Source organism: Phyllopteryx taeniolatus, chromosome 15 (genome assembly GCF_024500385.1).
Source record: "Phyllopteryx taeniolatus isolate TA_2022b chromosome 15, UOR_Ptae_1.2, whole genome shotgun sequence".
Taxonomy (NCBI): Eukaryota; Metazoa; Chordata; class Actinopteri; order Syngnathiformes; family Syngnathidae; genus Phyllopteryx; species Phyllopteryx taeniolatus.
This window is the reverse complement of record NC_084516.1, coordinates 14,147,545-14,173,628: the sequence shown is the minus strand read 5'-3', so window position 1 is coordinate 14,173,628 and position 26,084 is coordinate 14,147,545. Positions and strand designations below refer to the sequence as shown.

The window sequence follows — 26,084 nt, the reverse complement described above, 5'->3', positions numbered from 1 at the left end:
CTTCGGTGAGGTAGAAATCTCAAGTGTCGCCCTTCTGTGCAGCCATCTGTGGTGGCGATGTGGAGCGGGACAGCGGCCAGATCCAGTCCCCCAATTATCCTGATGACTACCACTCCAACAAAATGTGTGTGTGGAAAGTCACAGTGGCAGAGGGTTATGAAGTGGGTCTCTCCTTCCAGTCGTTTGAGGTAAAATCAAAAGATATGTTCTTCTCAAAAGTGAGGCCACAATTTGATTTATTGGTTTGACATCAAAAGATGAATAACTACAAGAGATCAACAATCAGCTTTTATTTCCAGCTATTTATGTACATCTGGATCAGATACATTGACTATTTGGAATAGAAGACAGCATATTTGTAACGGAAGAAGAAGGTATCTTTATGTAAATTGGTAGACAAACTCTACTGAGGATAGGGAAATTGTCATCATTGTTCCAATACTTCTGGAGAGGAGAGAAGGAAATTAAAAATGCAGTTAGGTAGTGGTTAGCATGTCGGCCGCACAGTCTCGAAGTCAGCTCATGCAGGCCCTCCTGTGTGGAGTTTGCATATACTCTCCATGCTTACTCCCACACTCCAGAAACATTCTTCTTAGGTGAATTGAAGACGCAAAATTGCCTTTAAATCTTAATGTGGATGGTCTCCTCACAAATCTTGCTGTTGGCTGCAGCTCGAGAGTCACGACAGCTGTGCCTATGACTATGTGGAAGTGAGGGACGGAGGCTCGTCACACAGCCCGCTGCTCGGACGCTTTTGCGGCTACGACAAACCAGAAAACATCAAAAGCAGCACCAACCAGCTGTGGCTGAATTTCGCCTCTGACGTCTCGGTCAACAAGGCCGGGTTCTCTGCCAGCTTCTTTAAAGGTCTGGGTCACACACGTCAAACATTGCTTTTTATTTGTGCAAATCAAGCCACACACTATTCCTTGCCGTTCACCTTTCAGAGCTGGACGAGTGCTCTCGACCTGATAATGGCGGTTGTGAGCAGCACTGTCTGAACACTCTAGGCAGCTACAGATGTGCCTGTGATCCTGGATTTGTACTGGCCACAGACAGGTCCAGCTGTGAGAGTGAGCACTCGACTTCTAATCATCTCAGGATGAGACATAACATCTGTAAATACCGAGCAAATCCTCAGTTGCTCAGAGGTTTCAACTATCTTTCATACGTCAGGCGTTGGTGGTATAGTGGTGAGCATAGCTGCCTTCCAAGCAGTTGACCCGGGTTCGATTCCCGGCCAACGCAGGTTTTTTTTTTTTTTTTTTTTTTTTTTTTTAAATTTCCTGTGTGGGTTTGAATAGAGGAGTATCCTAATCATAGAAAGTCTTAACAAAATCCACACTTAGCTAAATTGCAATGAGAATTCAGGAACCTCTTTCGTTGTACCGACGTTGTACTGTGCTATATTCTCCACAAGAGGGAAGCATTTCCTCGTTAATACAGCTGTGGTCCTGTCTCAGCCATTGTGTGCAATGATTTGAGCATATTTATCGAGTTTGTTTCAACCTTATTGCTATCCCACGCTGCAAAATCTTTTATATCATATAAACTCAACAACCTCAATAATAAACCTGCGCTCTTATCTATACAGCATCATACTGAAACCTCTTTTTAATAATTTGGTTACCTTATTTAGCAAATTACATGCCATGTCTCTACACCACTGTCAAGTACAACCACGTTATTACATATTTTCTCATTTATTATCAGGTTATACAGGTAGTGAGTGTAAAATGTGATAAATAAAGTCCCGTCTTTAAGTCTTATGTGCTCTATGTTTAAAGTGTATGTGAAATCAAAGTAATACAGTGGAGTCATTATTAGGTTTTACAAGTTGCTAAAGCAAATGTAAGTTATTTTAATCATGAAATGTGCATGTTTAATGGAGGAGAGTATTGCCCATTCATGAATCTAAAAGTAACATTTCCTTCCATCAGCAGCAGCCTGTGGCGGCTTTATCACCAAACTGACCGGCTCCCTCGCCACCCCAGGGTGGCCTCAGGAATACCCGCCCAACAAAAACTGTGTGTGGCAGCTAGTGGCACCCATCCAGTACCGGATCACTCTGGTGTTTGACGCATTTGAGACAGAAGGCAACGATGTAAGTACGGAAAAGTTACTGGTGTTACTTCATGTGCTATAACCATGACAAGTTAAAGTTCCTACCATCAGGTGTGCAAATATGATTACGTGGAGGTGCGCAGTGGCGCAAGTGCAGACTCAGAGCTTCACGGGAAGTTCTGCGGCGCGGAGAAACCAGAGGCCATCGCCTCACTGCAAAACAACATGAGGGTCGAGTTCAAGTCTGACAACACAGTATCCAAAAGAGGATTCAAGGCTCACTTCTTCTTTGGTAGAGTGACATGTTTGATGAATGAACTATTCGAAGATGTACAAAATACAGTATGTTTAAGTTGATTTTAAAATGCAAATGTTATTGTCTTTTGAAAATTGGACAGCACATGTACAGTAGTGTAATTTCCTCTCTGTGTTTATTTCGCAAGTGCTCACACTGTATGTTTAAACTTTGTGCCCATGTATGCAGATATGGATGAGTGCTCGCAAGAAAACGGCGGTTGCCAGCATGCATGTGTCAACACCATGGGAAGCTACAGATGTCAGTGCCGCAGCGGCTTCATGCTGCACGACAACAAGCATGACTGCAAGGAAGGTGCATGTGTGTGTCGCTGCTATCCACTGGAGTGTTCAAACATTCAAATTGCATTCAAATTGCAAAAAAAGAAAGCTACGCTGTTTTACTATACCACGTCATTATGAAGTTATTACAGTAGCCACCAGTGATGGGGTGTAACTAATTAAATGTAACGAGATTACGCAATTTAATGACACTTTATGTAATTGTAATCCATTACATTACTGGAAGAAAATGTGTAATTATCAAAAAGGGCAACCTGGCTTAGGTGGTAGAGTGGTCGTCTCCCAACCCAAAAGGTTGTGGGTTTCTAACCTCGGCCCCTGTGACCACATCCAAGTGTCCTTGAGCAAGACATTATACCCCCAGTTGTTCCTGATGCTGCATCATCAGTAGGTGATTAAGGAGACAGTGTTAAAGCACTTTGAGTACCTTGAAGGTAGAAAAGTGAAAGCCCATTCACAATTAAGATACAGTTGCTTTTGGAAATTTCCATAATTCCATTTCAAAAAGATCAGATTTTGTTTTCATATCACTTCCTCCTTTTAAAGCAAACGCTTGTAACTGGCTGTATCAGCTCATTTGCCATTCTGCTGTAGTCTGAAACATGACATTTTTTTTCCAAATACGACCTCAAAACAGGCGGCACGGTGGACGACTGGTTAGAGCGTCTGCCTCACAGTTCTGAGGTCCGGGGTTCACTCCCCGGCCCCGCCTGTGTGGAGTTTGCATGTTCTCCGCGTGCCTGCGTGGGTTTTCTCCGGGTACTCCGGTTTCCTCCCGCATCCCAAAGACATGCATGGTAGGTTAATTGACGACTCTAAATTGCCCGTAGGTGTGAATGTGAGTGAGAATGGTTGTTTGTTTATATGTGCCCGGCGATTGGCTGGCAACCAGTTCAGGGTGTACCCCGCCTCCTGCCCGATGACAGCTGGGATAGGCTCCAGCACGCCCGCGACCCTAGTGGCTCAGAAAATGGCTGGATGGATATATATTTACATTTCATCATGTTTTGTTATCAGTTTATTATGTGTGTAAAGAGTAAATATTTGGTTGGTTCCAAAATAATGAGCTGTGGTTTTAATCCACTTTTTTAGACATCCAAGGGTCCTGTTGATTCATTCGTTCAAAATTAAGAAAAGAAAAAAAAAGTGATCAAATGTAATTTGTTATAATACTTTGAGAAATGAATTGAAATAGTTACACTACTGTTACATTTTCAGCTGGGTAACTTGTAACTGTTACCAACTACATTACCAAGGTAATCTTCCCAACACAAATGAATCCAATTTGGACCCCTTTCCAACAAATACTTCAGAAGGTACATTTTTTGATGAATGTTCTGTAAACCTTTTATACACCATCTGTGTTGGGCTTTATTTTCTTTACCTTAATCTTACATGTTCACACTAAATTAGAAATTTTTCATTTAACACTCCAAAAAAGTGGGAACCTTAAATGAGACAGATTGTGATTTGTTTTCACAATTATAGAAATAAATAACATGTCTGTGTCGTGCATTCATCAAAATCCCCCAATGATCAAGAATTATAGTATACTTTGCACACCCTATTTCACACACCCTCGACTGATCATTTATCAGCTGAGCCCCCATAAAGTAAAGGCAGTAGAAGTAATGGAGGCAGCATCTCACACACACACTCCACTGTGTGTATAATATAATTTTGTACTTAATTTATGGGCAGGCTTTCCAGAGACCCAACTACTTGTATACAAACCAATTTTCCATAATATGTCTCCTTTAAATAAACTGGCATGACCTTGACATTTACCTTTGTAAAAGCATCAGTGATTTTTAGGGTGTGAAGAAAAACAAAGAAACAAAAAACACTTCCTTTGACATCTGCATCATCGCAACGCAAATGCAGTGTAGGAGGAGTGGAAATAATGTGGCTGCCAAATGACGCAGTTTGCATTGTGTTGTTGTGAAATGTTGTCTTTTTCCAGCGGGCTGTGATCTACTGGTAAATGGCACGTCAGGCACAATCAGCAGCCCCAACTGGCCTGAAAAGTACCCCAGTAAGAAGGCCTGCACATGGACTCTGTCCACCACTCCAGGCCATCGGATCAAACTTGTAAGGAAAAACAGTTCAACAAAGCGTTTGTTGTCTTAGATTGCATGTGCTTTTTCACTCTCCTCACAAAAACCTCAGGTCTTCAATGAGATCGACATGGAGGCTCATCTGGAGTGTGCTTACGACCGTTTGGAACTCTTCGATGGGACCGATGTCCGTGCCCCAAGTCTGGGTCGCGTCTGTGGTACCAAGAAGCCTTCTCCCGTCATCTCCAGTGACAACGCAATGTTTTTACATTTCTTCTCTGACAACTCAGTGCAGAAGAGAGGCTTTAAGGCCTCATATGCAGCAGGTGATAGAATACTAGCAATATGTGTTCTGTTTGTTTCAGTGAAGAGCATTCATCCCTTTCTTTTTTTCCATACGACTCCTCGGTTTCACCCTCTAATTTTGCGGTTGCTCTAGAATGCGGAGGAAGCCTTAGCGCCGAGGTCACGACGAAAGATTTGTACTCTCATGCACAGTTTGGAGACAACAACTACCCCGCAGGCTCCGACTGTTTGTGGGTAATCTCTGCTGAGAAGGGTTACGGAGTGGCGCTCCTCTTTCAAGTGTTTGACATCGAGGAGGAGCCCGACTGCGGGTACGATTATGTCGAGCTTTACGACGGAGCTGACATCAAGTCCCCGAGGCTGGGACGATTCTGCGGATGGGGGGTAAATAATCGAAACATATCAGCCTTAACTTGGTTAATAAGCAGCTACTCTATTTCCTCATATAAGGGCCTCCCCTCTATAGACGCTGTAAGTCACTTAGTTGGCATCCATCCATCCATGTTTTACATTGCTTATCATGTTCAGAGTTCGGGGAGCTGGAGCCTATACAGTAGGTTTAAGCATTCATTACTCACATTATTATTCTTTTTTGTTTACGAAAATTGGATTTACATGCAAAAGGACGACACGCTGTAGCGACCCCTAACGGGCCAAGACGAAAGGAAAAGAAGAAAAAGAAGTTTAGGAAAATTGGGTCATAGTCTTAAATGGAAGTCAGAAGGCCAATTTGCAGAAAAATAATAAAGTACCTAAAAAAATTATAATACAAAATCAAGACCAAGTCAGGCGAGTCTACCGATGGACCATTCGTTTTTTTAATGATGAAAATGCTCTAAAAAGCTCAGTCATAAACATGAGAAAAAAGAATATTGTAGTTTTAATCTGGACTTAAAAACATTGAGTCTTGGGGCTGACTTCACCTCTATTGGCAACTTATTCTATTTGTGTGCAACATAACAGCTAAATGCTTCTACACCATGTTTGCTTTGGACTATATCTGACCTGAGCCTGTAGATCTCAGAGCCCTACTGGGTTTATATCCCATTAGCATTTCTATCATGTATTCAGGACCTAAACCATTTAGTTATTTATACACAAGTAGCAGGACTTTGAAGTCTATTCTATAGCTTACTGGGAGCCAGTGTAGAGAATTAGAATTGGAGTAATGCGCTTTGATCTTTTTGCTCTGATCAGAACCCGAGCTGCAGTGTTCTGAATGAGCTGCAGCTGTGTAATGCTCTTTTGATAGAGTCCAGTCAGAAGACCGTTACAATAGTCAAGTCTTCTTGAGATAAAAGCATGGATGAGCTTCTCCTGCTCTGCTTCGCGCATGCAAGCCTTCACTCTGGATAGGTTCTTCAGCTGGGAGAAGGCTATTTTAGTAATTGATTTGATATGACTGCTGACAGTTAGATCGGAATCTATCAGCCCACCAATGTTTCGGACTTGGTCTTTGGTTTTTAAAGAGTGTGACTCAAGGTATTTACTAACAGCAATCCTCTTTTCTTTACTGCCCAAAACAATTACCTTGCTTTTGTTGTGGTTTAATTAAAGGAAATTTTGGTTCATATAGTAATTAATTTGTTTTAGACACAACACCTCCGTTGAACTGTAGCAATCTGGAGACACTGCTAGATATAACTGTGTGTCATATGCATGGGTATGATAGTCAACATCAAGGTTCTGAAGAATTTGACCCAAGGGTAGCAAATACAGGTTTAAGAGGAGTGGTCCAAGAACTGACCCTTGAGGGACCCCATATGCCATTGCCATTCGTCAGATTGAAAACTTCCAATGGTCGAATTTGAACCGATGTAATTCTTACACCTTAAGAAGTGCCTCAAGTATAGAGTTGCTGTCTGCTTTTCCCATTAGCAAGTCACTGTTATGTATCAACCAATCAATGTACAGCAGTGTGTTTTTCTTCTTCCTCAGGCTCCAGAGGAGATCTATTCAGCCGGAGATGCCCTGGTGTTAAAATTTCACTCGGATGACAGCATCGGTAAAAAAGGTTTCCATGTGCACTACACAAGCACAAAGTTCCAGGATACGCTACACGTGAGCAAGTGACTCTAAAAAACGAACCTAAATGCAGACTTGAAGCCAAACATTCTCTACCACACCCATTCCAGCGAGGAGCAGACGAGTGGATTCATATCATAAACCCACAAATGTACCACTCACATTTGTTTGAGTGACGCCAAGCAGACAAATTACATATTTACTGTGTTACAGCTTTGGATGAACACTAAGGACTAGTTTTCAATAATGATTTGGGGTTTTCTTTTGCCTCATGCAGCCTGTAATGAACTTTGGTAGCTTGGTGAGAATTTAAAAAGCACATAAGGTATTTTTGCACAAGCTAATGAGATCCAGTACAAGAGCTGCAGTATATTATCCTGGAAACTAATATGACAAAGAAACCTCTCTGATCGATGCAGGGCAATATTGCAGTAACCATTGTCAGATGTTATGAATTGCATTGGATTGCATAAGATTTTGCAGAAGTACTTAATGTAGTGTCAGTCTGAGGTCACGTGATCATTGTTAATGAGAGTTCAGTTGTATAGAAAGTTTTTGCACATAGTCTTTAGGAGTTTGTTGGGGGCGGAGGACAGTGTTAGTAGCACATCTGCTTTACTTGCAATGCACGAAAATTATATTTTCTCCAATGTACAAATAACACACAAGCTGTTAACCTGTATATGGATATCAATCAAAATATACAGGTGCATTTCAGTAAATTGGTAGAAAGGTTTATTTACTTCACTGGAGTGAAACTCGTGTATGAGTATATGGATACTTTGGAGAAAGCCAACTCTTAACTAATTTCTATACATTAAAGATATGTTTGATTGTTTTTTTATGTAATATCCAAATTTCTTGAGATGGTGAATTTTGGGTTTTCCTCAGCTGCAATCAAATCTAAATCTAATAATCAAAATAACAATAATACAAAAAAAGAATCGCATTAAATATTCCACTCCGTGTGTAGTGAATCTATATAATGTGAGTTTCACTTCTTGAATTAAACTACTGAAATAAATTAAGTTTTCCACTAATTTATGGATTTATAGACAAGTAACCCTAGAGGATAACACCTTTAGTCCAAGTAAGATTTTGATTTTATTAATAGTTCATATTATGAACAATGTGTGATGTAGCTAGTGGTGGAAAATGTGTTGGTTTACGTTGTTCAATAATAACAATAAATCTGACATTTTCCAGAATGTTATGTACTGTAACTGTCTTAATGTAAGCTCTTTTTTTTGTTCAGTCAAAAAGAAAATTGTTCAATTTCCCCGTGTGCCTAAAAGCACTTGATACATTACTAAAATAATATGACACCCTAAATCCGATAAAACAACTCACGTTTTGGAGATTACAATATTTTATTAGATGTATTACAAATACAGTGTCCATAGATCCAGTCTCCGGGCTTTCCAAATCAGTCTAGGTCTACTATAGGGTCTGATTCTGTACAAAAGAAACAAAAACTTCACAGTAAGTTTAAATCTTTGGCAAGAAAACTTTAAGAGGCTCATTCTCATGCACTTTGTCCAGAAAGCCCAAGTTGAAGTACGGAAAGAGTGTCTCACTAAAGATCTCCCTGAACGTATACAGGTGTGTCATGGTTTCTGCGTTGTAAAAGGACACCAGGCCTCTCTTGTAGTCCAGGTACACTCCAATCCTGGCCAACGGCTCCTCCAGGGACAGAACAGTCGGGGGGGACGTGCCCGCCATATATTGTATGCCGTACGAAAGCGAGAGGGTCCAAAAGCCGTTAGCTGGAAGAGCTTTGATGACTCCCTTTCTGGGCACTGACTCCCGGGCCACGCCCACCGTCCACACAGTGCTGCTATAGACTTCAATCTCCCAGTAGTGGCGCCCGTGGGTGAAACCCTGACTCCCGAGCAGCGACAGGGCGGCGTTGAACCTGTGCGGGTTGTCCTCCACGGCGTGGTTAAAGGTCTGGTAGCGAACGCAGGTCAGTGACGAGGTGAGACTGAGCCAAGGGTTGGCCGTGCTGGAGTTAAATGTGATTGCCGCAGGGACTAAAAGTACAAGATGTCACATGGCAAAAGATTTAATGGTGCCAGTTGTAGATTCCATATGGATGGGCATAATAATCAATTAATAGATCATCTCAACTAGTTTGTGGTCGAAATAATAACAACGTAACATTAGCTGTTGGAAGGTAAACGACTATGGCACAACTCTTCCGGACAGCATTGTCCTGTTCAATGCAACGCTGGCACGGAAACAGGAGTTCAGAACATTCAGAGAGATTGTCCCATCTAAATTACAATATTTAATCATCCATCCTTTCATTTTCTATAGCGCTTGTCCTCATCAGGGTGACCTGGAGCCTATCTCAGGTGACTTAGGGCGAGAGGCGGGGTACTCTCTGGACTTGTCGTCAGCCAATCCCTCTTGTCCATTGGAAATGTTTCATCAATTACACCAAATTAAGCTTTATTTTCCTCATAATTGATGAAGGAAATTTTATCAATGACCCAACCCTACTAAGTAGCAGGAAAACAAGAGTACATTACTCTCTTACGGGCTTATGTTTTCAATCTTAAAAATGTTATGTTACTGCGCAACAAAAGTCATTTATGATTTATTATAATACAGTTCAAGTAAAATGTTCGCTATCTAGCAAAAGCAGAAACCTACATAATTTGTGTGTTTGAGCTCAACAAGGGCAAAAATGATGGATGGATGACCCTACTGCAGATTTTCCACTGTTTTCTATGGCATCGAGTGCTTATTGGCGCTTGTTAAGTGTACACTACACACACAGTAGTACCTGGGTAAATACTGCCTTTCATGGATTTCCACACTCTGTACTGCAGGGGCCCCGCAAATCGGCCTTCACACAGGCTGGGTGGCGTAAAAACTGGCTTCTCGAACTTCAGCGACGGTCTGCCAACAAAACCAAAGAGATGCAATGAAAACAAATCCTCGACAGGACTAGCTTGCTTTTTCTCAGACTCACCTATGCAGCAAAACTTTGATGCTCTGAAATGAGACAGGAAGAGGAGAGAGTCGTGATTATTTTTGTTGTATCTGACACGAGAGAAGGTTTTTTTTCACCATTACATCGTCTGCGCTCACGCACTTTATCCCACTCAGTGGGAGCTCCCTACGGCCAGGGGGAAAGTACCGCGGCCAGAGACTGGGCCAGTGGCTCAACTAAACTCCTTATCCTCCTGATCAACGGGTGAGCTCACTGGCCTACATCCTGTCCAGCAGAGACGCTTTTGTTATCGGGAAGCGGGAACTACTTGACCCTTGAAATGTGTGCATGCCGGAGCGTTTGGCTTCCTTCAGATCGTGGGCAGACTTGACAGGAAAGGCAAAACAGTCCCACCCAGCTCACTTCAGTTTAATGTTCTTATGTCTACTCTGCTTCAAAGTGAAAACCTCAGCATTTTCCCTCCATAATCACCTCCAGAGCTGACTCAGTACAAACTACCCAACAGGGGAATTCCGTTTGACTTTACCCGCAATAGAATGAAGGGGTCCTGCTCCCTCAACTTGTCTTCTATCTCTTGGAGGGCTCTCTGCAGACGGGAGATCTCCACGCACAGCAGAGCCTTGTGCTCGTCCAGGCGGATCAGCTCACGACGCTCCTCCGTCTTTAGCTTCACCTGCAGCATCTTCTCCTCCTGGTAGAGGAACTGGTGCAAGTCGCTGAACTGGGCCTCGATGCGCTGCTTCAGATCAGCCGTGTGCTCCTGGGAAGGTGGGAAGTCAAACACATTGACCCATCTACAAACCCAATTCCAATGAAGTTGGGACGTTGTGTTAAACATAAATAAAAACAGAATACAATGATTTGCAAATCATGTTCAACCTATATTTAATTGAATACACTTCAAAGACAAGATATTTAATTTTCAAACTTATAAACTTTATTGTTTTTAGCAAATAATCATTAACTCAGAATTTTATGGCTGCAACACCTTCCATAAAAGCTAGGACAGGGTCATGTTTACCACTGTGCTACATCAGCTTTTCTTTTAACAACATTCAATAAACGTTTGGGAACTGAGGACACTAATTGTTGAAGCTTTGTAGGTGGAATTCTTTCCCATTCTTGCTTGATGTACAGCTTCAGGTGTTCAACAGTCCGGGGTCTCCGTTGTCGTATTTTACGCTTCGTAATGCGCCACACATTTTCAATGGAAGACAGGTCTGGACTGCAACCAGGCCAGTCTAATACCCGCACTCTTTTACTACAAAGCCACGCTGTTGTAACACGTGCAGAATGTGGTTTGGTATTGTCTTGCTGAAATAAGCAGGGGCGTCCATGAAAAAGAGGTTGCTTGGATGGCAGCATATGTTTCTCCAAAACCTGTATGTGCCTTTCAGCATTAATGGTGCCTTCACAGATGTGTAAGTTACCCATGCCATTGGCACTAACAGCCCCATACCATCACAGATGCTGGCTTTTGAACTTTGCGTCCATAACAGTCCGGATCTTTCTTTTCCTCTTTGGCCCAGAGGACACGACGTCCACAATTTCCAAAAACAATTTGAAATGTGGACTCGTCGGACCACAGAACACTTTTCCACTTTTCATCAGTCCATCTTAGATGAGCTCGGGCCCAGAGAAGCTGGCGGCGTTTCCAGGTGTTGTTGATAAATGGCTTTTGCTTTGCATAGTAGAGTTTCAAGTTGCACTTACGGATGCAGCACCGAACTGTATTTATTGACATTGGTTTTCTGAAGTGTTCCTGAGACCATGCCGCCTGAGGGATCGAAGGTCACGGGCATTCATTGTTGGTTTTCGGCCTTGCCGCTTACATGCAGTGATTTCTCCAGATTCTCTGAACCTTTTGATGATATTATGGACTGTAGATGATGAAATCCCTAAATTCCTTGCAATTGTACGTTGAGGAACATTGTCCTTAAACTGTTCGACTATTTTCTCACGCACTTGTTCACAAAGAGGTGAACCTCGCCCCATCTTTGCTTGTCAATGACTGAGCAATTCAGGGAAGCTCCTTTTATACCCAATCATGGCACCCACCTGTTCCCAATTAGCCTGTTCACTTGTGGGATGTTCCAAACAGGTGTTTGACGAGCATTTCTCAACTTTCTCAGTCTTTTTTGCCACCTGTCCCAGCTTTTTTGGAACGTGTTGCAGCCATAAAATTCTAAGTTAAGGATTATTTGCCAAAAACAATAAAGTTTATCAGTTTGAACATTAAGTATCTTGTCTTTGGTTTTTGGTGATGTGAATAACTTTAATGAAGAAGTGGCAGAAAAGGCTGGTGAAGCGTGTCAGACTCCAGGGGGAGTGCTTTGGTTTTGAAGTATATCTTTTGCAATGCCAGTCCTGAAACTTGTCAGACAAACCTCGTACATCTACAGGAATGTCATATGCAATGGAAATATTAGCATACCACAAGAACATCAAGGAGTGTTGTCTTCTCACCTTAAGATTTTTTACTTCCTCCTCTGCTTCCCTGTCGCACTGCATCGCTGTGTTGAGCTCAGCTTTGAGGGAATCCATGGAGCTGTTCAGAGATGCCTGATTGGAAAAGGAAAAATAACCTTTTCTACCTTTTCACTGGGACCAAAGGACCAAAAAAATATGGAAATTAGGAATTGCTTCTGCTGAGGTATCCAAGGTGTGTATGTATTCAGTTTCCCTTACTCAAAGTACATTGGGAAAAAAGTCATTTTTATTATACTCCACTGAATGGGCAAAACAGTGACCTAGTGGTTAGCATGTCTGCATCACAGTTCTGAGGTTCTGGATTTGAATCTCCAGCCTTCCTGTGTGGAGTTTGCATGTTCTCCCTGTGCTTCTGTGAGTTTTTCTCCAGGTATCCCGACTTCCTCCCACATCATTGAAGACTCTTTTAATTGTCGTTAGGTGTGAGTGTGAATGCGTGTTTGTCTATGTGAGCCCTGCCATTGGCTGGCGACCAGTCCAGGCCGCAGGTTGGAGCATCTCACAAGTCCACTGGGATGGACTCCAGCTCACCTGTGACCTTATTGTGGACAAACAGTATAGAAAATGGATACCCCACAAGATTACTACATATTTTTTCCACCCCACAGATGTTGTGTGTGTACAGGAACAGGTCAGTCATATGACATTTTTAATAGTACTTAAGCGTTGAAAAGCTAAATCAACAAAACACCCATGACTGTTGGACAAATTCACAACAGATGCCCTCTGGTGGGGTGTACAGCTATCATTTCCAGTTAGCGACGTCGCACAAATTTGTATGTAATGGGCAGACCTACAGTAACGCAGTAGTAAAGTCATAATTACAGTAAATGTGTCATAATTACAGTAACTGTTTGGATAAAAATCACTTGTAGGAAATAAATAAGAAACAATCTGAAAAAACAACAACATATGCCTTATTGTGCGCATGACAATGTATTCTTACGTCATTGTGCAAACTAGTTCATTTCAGGCTGTTCAAAACCTCGGAATGTCGTATGTCAGGACCATCATAAACCGAGGACCTCTCTCTATATTACCTGTAATATCACGAAATGTTAGGTTTTATTAGTTACTAGCAGGATTATAACAAAAACTACTAATTTCCAGTAAAACCTTTAATGGGGTTGCAGCGTGGACCAAAGAAGAACCCTTAAAGTTTTGGTGAGAATTTGGAGAACGGTGCAGATTTTCAGTTTTCGCTGAGGCACTATGTTGTGTACGTTGTGAATCTCACCGCCCCAGAACCAAACAATTGTGCCGCTTGTCTAGTTTTAACGTCTGAGGAAAAAGTGTTTAACCACTTGGCGACTGAACAAAAAGAAATAAACAAATAATCCACAATTTTGCACTTTCGTTAACACGTTGGCCTTGGCGCTGATCCGCACGCTGCCAAGAGCAATTCTATTTCAACAGAAGACTAAGACCCTGCACCAGTACGCACTAATAGCACATAATAATTGCCAGTTGATTGTCAATAAACAAGTTTGCAATACTTTTCCGTTCTGTCACCTCACCCTGTACTTGAGCTCCGCCTCTTGCACACACACCATGGTGTGGTTCCTGTGCTCCTGGGAGATTCCGCACACCAGACACACCAGCTCCTGGTCCTCCTCGCAGTAAAGCTTCAGCTCCTCCCGATGTCGACTGCAGTGCGGAGCCGGTGCGGGCGCCTTCTCCGCCGCGGCCCCATCGGCCAGCCTGGTTCCCCCGCCGCTCTCCTCCAGCCCCTGACAGTAGCTCTCCACGATGTTGGCCACGATGCGGTTGGGCCTGTAGCTCTGCCTGGGGTATACCTTCCTGCACTGGGGACAGGAGCCTGATACTCCTTGGCAGTGGCCCCTTGGCCCGGTCCAGTACCCCTCAATGCAGCCTTGACAGAAGGTGTGGTCGCAGGGCAGAGAAACGGGCTGCTTGAAGAGATCCAAGCAGATGGAGCAGGTCAGGTCTCTGCTGATTCTGTGCGCGGAGCTTTTGGTTACCGGAGTAATGGCAGGAGGCTGGCGCAATTTCTCCATGGCCGTAGGCACAGCAAAGTCTCCTTCCTTGACCTTCCAGCTCTTCTTCTCTTGCTTGGCTCCTAGATTGAGCTTCTCCACATTCTGCAGATAAGCCGACTGGATTTTCTTGACTTCTTTCTGGTTCTTACTCATGTCTTTGCCTTCTTTTTTGCGAGCGCACAGCTGCTGGACCACTTCTCTCTGTGGCCTCCTTCCTGTTGACTGTGGAGAAGTGGTGGAGGAGGAGGAAGAGGAGAGGAGAGGAGGGCAGCGACAGCCTCTCACATCCGTTGATAGTGAGGGAATCTCCTCCTACCCGCTTCCCGCCTACTATCGCCAGACAGCCGCAACACATCTCAGCCAAGAAACAGGCGGGATACCTTACTTGAGCCGAGTGTTTGCTTTAACCGCGTCTGGGAAGCGGCTGGGACAAAGCCCCGCACCACAACCCTCTTAATCTGCAGCGGAAAAATGTAAATCCCCTTCATGTGCTTCTGAGGCCATTTAAAGATGCATAGGCTGGAAGCGTTGTACAAACCTGTGAGATTGCCATCAGTTTCTGCATAAAAGAGCAACAAGTACCAACAGGTTCTCACTGAACTGAACAGCAGCATGGACATTCCTTCTCCCTCTTTGTCCACTTTTACATCACGTATTTATGTTCTTTAAGAGCTAGAAACATCTGTGCAACAAACATCTTTCTGCACTGTGTTATTACTCACTGACGCGTAATGACAGCCCTGTGGAGGAAAACTGGCAGTCAGCGTGTGTGAGAAGTAGCTCAGTTCCCATCCTGTCCTCGTGCGTGGGAGTATTGAAGGGTGGTAACAATATTGTTTACTGGGAGCCAACTCGTCATTAAAACTGTCACGAGAAAACATTATTTATTTACAGTATTTGACCGCTACAAGTCATTTGAGACAAATGCAGACATTTTTATTTTTGCCACCTAGTAGGCTTCCTGGCAAAGGCCACAGCGGCTTTGCCCCAGTAAACGCCTTTTCTGTCATCATTCACTCTAACGTAACATAAAATGATGTTATAAAACAGTTTTTACATGCTTCCATTTTTTATTGTGTTCTTACCAAGATACATATAGTTGCAAGGGAACGTTCGAGAACCATTCGGAGTTACCTGGATTTCTAGCATAAAATGTAGTCTTTGTAAAAATTACTTTATTGAACACAACATGTAAACATTCACAGTGCAGGGTGGAAAAAGTATGTGAACTTTTTAATAACTGGTTGAGCCTTGTTTGGCAGCAGTAACCTCAACCAAATGTTTCCTGTAGTTGCAGATAAGACATGAGCAATGGTCAGGAGGAATTTGGAAACCATTCCTCTTCAACCATTCCTGTTGAACAGAGACAAAGCTGTCTCTGTTCAACAACCTTCCTGGCATGTCTGGTGTGAATAGCTCTCTTGAGGTCATGCACCAGCATTTCAATCAGGTTGAGATTCTTCTCTGATAGTCGTGGAGTTGTTGATTTGCTTTGCCTTTTAGTCATTGACCTGTTTCATCATCCATCTTGGATGGATGGTTTTAAGTTATACTGCAAAATGTCTTGGTAAACGTGAGACATCATTTTTCCACCAAAGATAGCAATTTGTCCAGGCCCTTGGGTAGCAAAGCAATTCCAAACAATGATGCCCCTCCACCATCACAGTCAGGATTTGGTTTTGATGATGGTGTGCTGGGCCTTTTTTTCTTCACACGTAGTGTTGTGTGTTACTTCCAAACAACTTCACTTTTCATTTGTTTCATTTGTCCACACAATATTTTGCCAGTCGTCCCCTGGAACACCCAGGTGCTCTTTTGCAAACTTCGAATGTTCATCTTTTTTGTTCTGGCAGCATGTGCCAGAGGGTTCAGAAATTCCTAAGCAGACACTTTTCTTCACCTTATTGCGCATTCTGCTCTGTGCTTGACCACTACTAAGGAGAGAGGCAACAGTGCTGAACTTTGTCTGTTTATAGACAATTTGTCTTACAATCGACTGATGAATATTCCGGGTTTAGAGATACTTGCGTAACGCTCAGTTCCAGCAGATGGCACTGTGCTTTTTAATACATTCATTTCATTCGATTTGTTTGATCTTCGATAGAGTAGTATTTCAATGGAAAAACAACTTCTCTCACAATTACTGCTGTGACTGCATTCCTGTCGACTTTCTCTGACCCTTCTCTGCTCCTCAAAGTTACCAAGGAAACCGCATAGTGTGGTATGCCATTGTTTTATTTTGCTTGATTCTGCCAAGCAACAAGTGGCCACACAAACAGGTGGTGGCCAGGGAGAAGAATCTGAACAATTCTTTTGATGTACTGTACATGGCCATGTCTGCTAACCTAAGTCAAATTGTATTGTTGTATAAATGGGGTGTCTGTTGTGCAGTTTAGTAGTCTACATTGCAGTTGGAAAAGCAATTGGAACAACTGCCGTAGTAGCCTACCTGTGCTATTTTCTTTCCACGTACCCCATGCCAGTCGACAAAACTAAGGCCATTTAACAATTTTAACCTTTTAAATGATGAACGACAGCTGCACGAAGGCCTGAGCACATCTGTTTTCACAGGTCTGAGGTTCGGCGTTGAGATCTCGGCTCTGGCCTTACTGTGTGGAGTTTGCATGTTCTCGTTGTGCTTCTGTCAGCTTCCTTATTCTTAAATCATATGTGTTAGATTCACCCATCCATCCATCCATTTCCCGTACCGCTTATCCTAACTAGGGTCACAATTAAAACTCATTTGCTCATACGCGTCAGTCTGTATGTACCTTGTTTGGTTGGTGTAGCCCGACTCTCATCCAAAGTCAGCTGTGATAGGCTGCTGCTCAACCACCACCATAACGAGGACAAGCTTTATAGAAAATAGAAAATGAATGGATGGAAAAGTCAAATGTCCATTTATGCTTTTGCAAGAATGGATGAGCACTAGTGGCATCTGGTGGACAAAAGTAGTTAAACAAGACTCGGGCCATCAGTTGTAGGAGTTATGGAAGTACCTGTAAAAAAAAAAAAAAAAAAAAGTACCTTTAACATAGATTTAGATGAAGAGAGGGAATGTTTAATTTGACAATCGAAGAGAATTTGATTTAATTTAATTTTTGCACTAGTTGTCACAGAAACTCCCTTTTATTGGATTCCGTCTAAGATAAATACATGTGGCACACATCCAACATCCCTCCAACAATCAAGTACAATGTGATGTAGGTTTTGCAATATTGTACAATAATGTGCAATGGCTTGAATGATTTTAAATGGAACTTTTATCTGCTGTAGTAAGTGAAGTGCTGCACACAGTTAATTATCCCCTAACCTTCTGAGTTGCCTGATAAAGGGAGAAAAAAGACAACTTCAGGGCTGGTCGTCTTAATTAAGTCAGTGGACAGATTATGGCTTTGGAGTTAATTAAATATATTGCTTCAGAATTCCTGTGTGCCTCACAGGTCAGAATATTCACAATCTGGGGTTACTTTTATTTATATATATATATATATATATATATATGTAAGCAAATGCAAGAAAACTTTGCCAGAACGAAGATTGTTAGTGTTTTTTGTTTTGCCCCCCCCCCCCCCCAGTTTGGATATACAGTACATTGACGTTGGCATGGCAGGGGTATGTCACTTTTTTAAAATAAAATCCCAAAATGAGGGGGTGGAAATCAGGCTACATTCAAATAGCGCTAGTATTTTTAAAACTGCATAATCCCTTTTAATGCATATATGACATATTTGTGGTGAGATGTATTTGTGCGCTGTAAATTCTGAGATGAATGCAACATTCATGCAGGGGGAAAAGGAAATAAAAGCAGTGCTGTCACACGCACGTCTGCGCACATGCGCATCCACTATTAAACTCTGAAAATGGAGGCGCTCTGGAACTTGTCAGGCTAAAAATATCCCCGCCGTTTGCATCAGAAAGGCAGACCTCTGGGAGGATGAGGCTTTTTTTCTGTTGAATCCAGGATATAGTACTGTATCTCATTTTGTTCGAATGTTTCTATATTTTTTGCAACTGTTTCAAAATATTACCGATCTGGAAATCACGAGTCACAAGCTTTAATATGACCTATAACGTGATGTGGGATTGTTGTTGCTTGCTGTAATAAGAGGTGGATTTTTAAAAATAATATATATTTTCAAGCAAGGCACGGTGGACGACTGGTTAGAGCATCTGCCTCACATTTCTGAGGACCAGGGTTCAATCCACCCCGCCTGTGTGGAGTTTACATGTTCTCCCCGTGCCTGCGTGGGTTTTCTCCGGGCACTCCGGTTTCCTCCCACATCCCAAAAACACGCATGGTAGGTTAACTGACGACTCTAAATTGCCCGTAGGTGTGAATGTGAGTGTGAATGGTTGTTTGTTTGTATGTGCCCTGCGATTGGCTGGCGACCAGTTCAGGATGTACCCCGCCTCCTGCCCGATGATAGCTGGGATGGGCTCCAGCACGCCCACGACCCTGGTGAGGTTAGGCGGTATAGAAAATTAATGAATGAATGCATCATCACATGACAAAGTACCAGCAACATTAATTCTGTTGAGTTAGATTTTGACGCTGTTTAAAACTAAAATTGGCATGCTGATTCCAAAATTGCAGTCAGTTTTGTTCTAGCACGTCAAGTTTTTTCCCCACAGCTAACCCTCCAGAGATGCGAAATTCCACTAATTAGCTGTAGTAAGACTGCAGCTACGTGACAACTTGTTTGTGCAGTCACAATTGAGACAGTGCGGTGAGAGGTGCATGCAGCTCCCAATAGGTCGCTACTTTCAATATCCGCATACAGAAAGTTAGCGTAGTAGGAATTAAGAGGATTTGTGCTGGCTTTTCTCTTAACCTTGTAACCATGGGCATACCGTTATAAGTTCAATTTAATTTTATGTTGTTTTTATAATTTTCAAACTATTCCATCTTCGTGTTTTATTTACATAGGTATATATATTTTCTTTGTTTCACTTTGTTGAAAAACGTGACGTGATGGAGAAAAACTGAGATCAGTTTTGGATTCCGCACCCAAAAAATGAGTTAAAATCAACTGTCAGACCTAACTCAGCAAAAATTGTGTTCCCCAGTGATCAAATCAAATGTTGTTGTTTTTATTTTCTAATACAGACAAGATTTTGACAGTTTGAAAGAAAATTTTAAATAAAATGTGGGTCATTGCATTGTCATATGACAACATACCTGCAAAATGTTTACATATGTGGAAAATTGTCATGTGGGCCTTTAAAATGACAAAATTGATTGTTTCAACTTGTTCTTGGTGAGTTTAAACTGAAGCTGCTCCCTTTTTATTCAAGCCACGTGAATGTCTGCTCTCGAAAGACAATCGACCAACATTAACAGTAGCATACTTCAAAGTGTTAACTGTAATATTATTCACTATGATCTTTCACAACCAAGGGAAACTTTGATATTGTCTTTGCCAGCATACTTGTACACATAAAAGCAATGCTTGCAGATATATTAAAAGTCAGTTCTTCTTTTGATTTCCTTGGAGAGGCAGGACTGAGCTCGGACCCAATCTAATTGGATCTCATAACATACTGTATGTGTATGTCACCACGTCAACATCTCGTCCAAACCTACCACCACCACCACCACCTCTTCCTCCTCCTCCTCCTCCTCCTCCTCCTCTGGATCCTGCAGATCTTCAATCAATCTTTACACTTTGTCGAGTGAGCAGATGCGCTCCTCCTCTGACTACTACTCACTCCTGTCCTCTCTCTCGTTCTTTGTTTTTGCATGCAGCTGCAGCTCGCCGAGGAGAAGCTGGAAAGCATTGCAACAGCTAAGGGAGCAGGCAACATGCAGGTACAGTAAATGTTCACTGACATTCATTGTATGTCAAATGTGTATGTTTGAGTTTATCCAGATCTTGCATAATGTATGTTTTTTTTCTGTAACTGCACCACAATAGTTTAATAAGTCACCATTCAAATCACTTTTGCCTCATATATTTCATGATTTTTTTTTTTTTTTTAACTCAAGGGGGAAAAAGCTGCAGGCAGGCAGACGATATTTTTATTAGAACAGTACAAAAAATAAATAAAATAACATTGAATTTCCTCTTTAAATTCATCCTAAAATGAAGTACAAAGTGGTTGACAAATGCAGTATTTACATTTTGTTGTTGTTGTATCGTGCAACACATAATGTTTGCATGAATGTATGGGTTTTCATACTTTTTAATGCTTTTTTTTTGTCCTTCCAATAGGTTCTATAAATGGTCTGATCTTTTATTGATGCAATTTCAAGGAGTGAATAATTGAGCGGTGCCCGCATGTGCGTGCTCCGCCACCCTCTTTTCTTATTCAAAGAGAAAAGACAGCCAAGCTCCCCACACAGTACACTATTTTTAATTTATGTGCATTCAAAAATCATGATATTGCAGTCACAAGCATCTTTTTGAAAGAAAGACTGCAACTGTACAAATAGATTTGTGCATTTGGTTTGGTTTGTCAGCTTTGTAAGCCAAATCAAAAACACAGCGAAATATGATGAGTTCATGTACGAAATAGAAACCCTAACACTAAAAAAGAGATAAAGCTCTCTTAGAGTTCAGACACAATGTCAACAGTGGCTCTTTTATCCCTGAAATATTCATCTGGCTGCAGAGACCCCTGAATGTGCTCCAGTGTCAGGTGACATGATGAAAATAACAAGAAATGAAACATTATTTTTAGAAGCGCTCTGGACACAGAAATATAATATCTTCCAATACATCATCATCATCTGCTCCCATTTTCTCGGTTAATATACATTTGAAATAGATGTCTCAACCTGCCTCACACAATGCTGGATAAAAACTCTTTTTTAGCAATAGTAATGTTACGCTTTGGTTATGCAATATGGTTACAATACTTGACTACAAACGTACATTAGAGTGGCGGGGGGTGAGGGTTGCTGACCGAGTTTAGTCACAGTGATGATAATGATAATAATGCATTTCAGAAATTGATTCCTACAATGATTCAGAGGGTTCCATGCACGCTGTTCACATATTTATGAATTAAATACATGCCCGCAGAGCTCACGTATTTGTCTGCCTGTATCTCAATCAAATTCACCAAAATTGCGTTAGACCAGCGGTCTACCTTGCTCCAAACGTTAGACGTAATCTGAGCAGGCGTAAATTCGGACCGACTTTCAGTCACCACATTGTCACATTCGCCAGGCGGAAATCAAAGGACACACCCTCGTTGCCTCGGTATGCCCATCGTGATGCAGAGCAGTCTGTCAAATTGGCAGACACGCCAGCGAGCCTTGCGCTTGCACAAAAATCAAGATGTGCCACCATTTGCGCATCGGCACACTTTGCACAGTCAACAGAAATAGAACCCTAAGAGTCAATGCCCTGCTCTAATTTTGATGCCCCCCCCCCCCAACCCTCCTAATTTGGATCACCAGGCCCACCGCCCCTCCAACCCCCCCATGTCGGTTATTGTGAAAATGAACGGTTAACGTCGGCTGTAACTACGTCAAAACCAAACCAAAAGAAATCCAGCCAGTGTTTCGCTCAAGCCTTCATTATCCTGCAGACAGTAGGTCTTCTTTCTTCTTCCTGTTGCGCCACCCCCCGACTCACTCATCTGATTAGAAATCACATTCAGACACCTTCACTGCCTCACAGACAGTCTGAACTTATACAATTCTAGCAAGAATCCATGTAACACGGTCGATTGAAAGTATTCCCTTCTCCTGGGATTTATTTATTTGTATTATTATTATTATTATTATTATATATTTTTTTTTCATTTATTGTACTGTAGCAACCCAGCAGTTGTTGCTCGAGTCCCAACTGCCTGCAAGGCTGTGAAGGTGTCTGAATGTGATTGGATGAGTGAGTTGGGGGGTCGGGCGACTGCACCTAGGGATAGCTGGGCGCATTCTGTATGTCTACGGCGGGAGGAGTCAACTTGTATTTCTAAAGTTTTAAAGGCAAACAGTTGCGCACATAGCGAGTTGACAACTGTAAAAATGTAAATGATGTAATCGATGAGTCGACTCCCCCCCCCCCCCCCCCCCCAAAAAAAAACAAGTATATGCTACATACAACAGCAAACTACTACAAGAAGGTGCATAATGTCAACAGTATGGACAGAGACTTGCTCCCTGCGCACATTACTATTGCACTTAATAATGTAGACAGTAAAGAAAATGTATGGTTATGTGATGTCATGATTATATGAATATGAGTATAATTCATACAAAATTACTGCATAATTGAAAACAAATGTAATGAAATAAAATATGTTAAAACGTGTCAAGTGTTATAGGAGAAACATTTCAAAAACTATGAATTCAATCAAATGAGCATTGATTATAAACAGAGATAGAATAGGTGGCCTAGTGGTTAGCACGACTGCCTCACATTTCTGAGGGTTTTTTTTTTTTTGCTGTGCTACATGATTTGGTTTTAGTCTTCAGTTTTTTCTCAAGAGGTGTGGCATTTGTCTGGTTCTCACACACTTTGATGTGTTCTGGGTTCATGCTGAGTCAGATATACGGCACTTGTAGCTTTTAAATGTCACTTGAACTTGGGGGACGTGACTCAATGACGCATCCACATCAAACATGTCTGGAGGTGGTATTTGGCTTGGACCAAAAAAAAATTAAATCATACAGCAATAGGAGACACCACATTCAAACATACAAAACAAACAGTCACGCGGTGGTGGGTGGTGCGAAGTCTCACAGATCCCTCACTGGATCTATTTGTGTCCTCCTTAAGGCTGAAGACAAGGAGCTGGACGGCGGTCTGATGCCTGACGGGAAAGACGCGAGCCCGGCCGGACAGGCCGAGGGCTCCAAGTGGCAGAAACCCAAATTTTCACGGAAATCTCTCATGAGGTGCTGTCTGGTCAAGTGGATCATCGCCAGCACCACTCAACAGGGGCCAGGTAGAAGGATTTTTCAATTCATTAAAAGAGACATCATGTATTATGACTTTTTTCACAAGCTAAATCAGTTCCAGTGGGTCTTAATAGCGTGTCTGTGACACGCTTTTGTCAACTACCCCAAGGATCAAGAATTAAAGTATACTTCACACACCCTAATTCGTCTTGCAATCAGTGTGTTTCAAAAAGAAGCATTTTAACTCATAGAGGCAGCGGTTCACTGTGTGTATGTGGCACATTTCCCATTGTAATGAAAGAAAAACACCAACAAAAATGTTTTTATGTAACATGTTTTTAATATGCAAGGTACCACACTACACTATTGGACTTTAACGTACAGTGACACACACTGAACGAAACACTTTTGTTTCTGCTCCCATTTTTCGTGAGTCGGACTCCAAGATCTCAAACTTTTTCTGCATACACAAAAGGCCGTTTCCCTCAAATATTGTTCACAAATCTGTCTAAATCTGTGTTAGTGAGCATTTATCCTTTGTCGAGATAATCCATCCCAATTCGCAGGTGTGGCATATCGAGATGCTGATGAGACAGGATGATTATGGCACAGGTGTGCCTTAGGCTGGCCACAATAAAAGGCCACTCTGAAATGTGCAGTTTTTGCTTTATTGTGGGAGTCAGTATCTGGTGTGACCACCATTTGCCTCACGCAGTGCAACACATCTCCTTCGCATAGAGTTGATCAGGTTGTTGGAATGTTGGTCCATTCCTCTTCAATGGCTGTGCGAAATTGCTGGATATTGGCAGGAACTGGAACACGCTGTCGCATACGCCAATCCAGAGCATCCCAAACATGCTCCAGGGGTTACATGTCCGGGGAGTATGCTGCCCATGCAAGAACTGGGATGTTTTCAGCTTCCAGGAATTGTGTCCAGATCCTTGCAACATGGGGCAGTGCATTATCATGTCAATCTAGTCACGGTATCAATAAAATGCACCTGTGTTCATTGCCCATAACATTCGCCTGCCCATACCATAACCCCACCGCCACCATGGGCCACTCGATCCACAACGCTGACATCAGCAAACCGCTCACCCACACGACGCCACACAAGCTGTTGAACAGTGAAAACCGGGATTCATCTGTGAAGAGAACACCTCTCCAACGTGCCATACGCCATCGAATGTGAGCATTCGCATAAGCTGCAGTAATATAAATCTTTGTTCACAGAAGATAAATAATATATGCCTTTGCGTATCATTATATGCTCTGTCTGAATGTGTTGTTTCAAGGTTTATAATTACCGCATCGTCGATGCTAGTTTGTTAGCCCATCTATGGCGTTTTGCCTTGTGTGTTAGCATTAGGCTAGCAGACTTTTGTTCGGCCTTGGTTTTGTTAAATACACAATACACAATTTGTAATGTATTCATTTGCGGTATTTTCATCTGAAGATGTGTCCATGCACCACATACACACAGTGTAAGCATGTGAGCTGCTGCATGCGTGAGTTAAAATGCTTTAATTGTCTTTAGGGGCACTCGCTTTTATTTCCCCAATCTGAGCTCTACTTCTTTATGTCGAAGGGACATAAAAAAACAAACAAAAAAACATTCTGATTTCAGCAAGACAAGACATTTGGTGTGTAAATATGATTATTTATCTTGATGATAGATTGACAAAAGATATGGTTCTATGGTTTCCAAGCACATGGACTGTACGCCTCCTCCCTTCACACTGCAGATGGACCCCTCTCCTGTTAAATGCAGATTTGAAATATTTATAACTACTTGTCGCCATCTAGTGGTCAACAGGCAAAGCTCTTGCAGCATGTAAAATAACTATGAAACTAGTAAAACAAATATTGTACCATTGCTCAATTCTTTTCAGTTTTGGATATAAAACTACCTTAAACATTTTAGAGGAACACAAAGGAGCATGTTATCTGTAAGAAAAGTTCATATCTGTGTAAAAATGTTGCTCATTCAAAGTTGTTTGGTATGGAATGCTATTCTTGGTAGTTAAAAATAGGATTTAGAACGGGATATCACGTAACTTTTCAACAAATTTCAATCAGGTTTCCGAACCCTGAATCACAGTAGAGAGTCTGCTCTTATCAAAAGTGCTAAATCATACAAGGTTGAATACTGACTCGGGAAAGGTGTTAAATCTGGTCTTGTTGGATCTCAGTGCGGCTTTTAATTCAGTACATCATAATATACTGCTGAACAGGTTGGAAACGTGGGTAGGACAAAATGGAACGGTCCTTAAATGGTTCACTTCCTACCTGGGGGGAAGGAGTTATTTTGTAACCATTGGAAGTGTTCAGTCTCATCGAATGGCAATGACCTATGGGGTCCCTCAAGGGTCAGTTCTTGGAGCCCTCCTGTTCAGCCTGTATATGCTACCGTTTGGGTATAAATTGCCTACAGAAGTGACGTCAGCCCCAATGTGAATGTTTTGAAGTCCAGGTTAAAAACTTCTTTTTTTCCTCATGCTTTTTAGAGCATTTCCACTTTTAAATGCTATTTCTTGCACTGTACACTGTTTTAATTGTACTTTATTTTTTCTCTTTGTTTTAAATGTTTACAAGATCTTTTTTTTTCTTTGTTTTTGAATGCTTTCAATCATGTTAAGCACATTGAGTTACCTTGTGTATGAAATGCGCTATATAAATACATTTGCTTTGCTCTAAAATCATTTATTTGAGTCAAGGCAGGTGAGCGA

The 26,084-nt window shown here is 42.0% G+C and overlaps 2 protein-coding genes and 1 non-coding gene across 6 annotated transcripts in view; 2 read left to right on the top strand and 1 right to left on the bottom strand.

Moving 5' to 3' along the window:
- The window catches only part of LOC133490064 (calsenilin-like), a 75,266-nt gene that overhangs the window by 37,331 nt on the left and 11,851 nt on the right, over positions 1-26,084 (top strand). For all 4 annotated transcript variants that reach the window (XR_009792098.1, XR_009792099.1, XR_009792100.1 and 1 more), the window contains exons 12-23: positions 43-188; positions 672-867; positions 948-1,073; positions 1,941-2,104; positions 2,176-2,356; positions 2,549-2,680; positions 4,625-4,752; positions 4,831-5,044; positions 5,158-5,408; positions 6,963-7,085; positions 20,251-20,313; positions 23,234-23,402. Coding sequence is in view for 1 of the 4 variants with exons in the window: in XM_061799615.1 (XP_061655599.1) it covers positions 43-188; positions 672-867; positions 948-1,073; positions 1,941-2,104; positions 2,176-2,356; positions 2,549-2,680; positions 4,625-4,752; positions 4,831-5,044; positions 5,158-5,408; positions 6,963-7,085; positions 20,251-20,313; positions 23,234-23,402 (1,893 nt within the window). In the remaining 3 variants the exon portion in view is untranslated. The remainder of the gene's footprint in view (positions 1-42; positions 189-671; positions 868-947; positions 1,074-1,940; positions 2,105-2,175; positions 2,357-2,548; positions 2,681-4,624; positions 4,753-4,830; positions 5,045-5,157; positions 5,409-6,962; positions 7,086-20,250; positions 20,314-23,233; positions 23,403-26,084) is intronic.
- trnag-ucc (transfer RNA glycine (anticodon UCC)) lies at positions 1,177-1,248 on the top strand. Its single transcript has one exon. It is a non-coding gene; the product is annotated as a tRNA-Gly (tRNA).
- On the bottom strand, positions 8,407-15,233 carry trim69 (tripartite motif containing 69). Its single transcript, XM_061799619.1, has 6 exons — positions 14,019-15,233; positions 12,478-12,573; positions 10,538-10,771; positions 10,030-10,052; positions 9,841-9,956; positions 8,407-9,082 (listed from the first exon to the last, which is right to left on the bottom strand). The coding sequence occupies exons 1-6, from the start codon at positions 14,652-14,654 to the stop codon at positions 8,538-8,540; spliced, it is 1,650 nt and encodes a 549-aa protein (XP_061655603.1). The 5' UTR covers positions 14,655-15,233; the 3' UTR covers positions 8,407-8,537.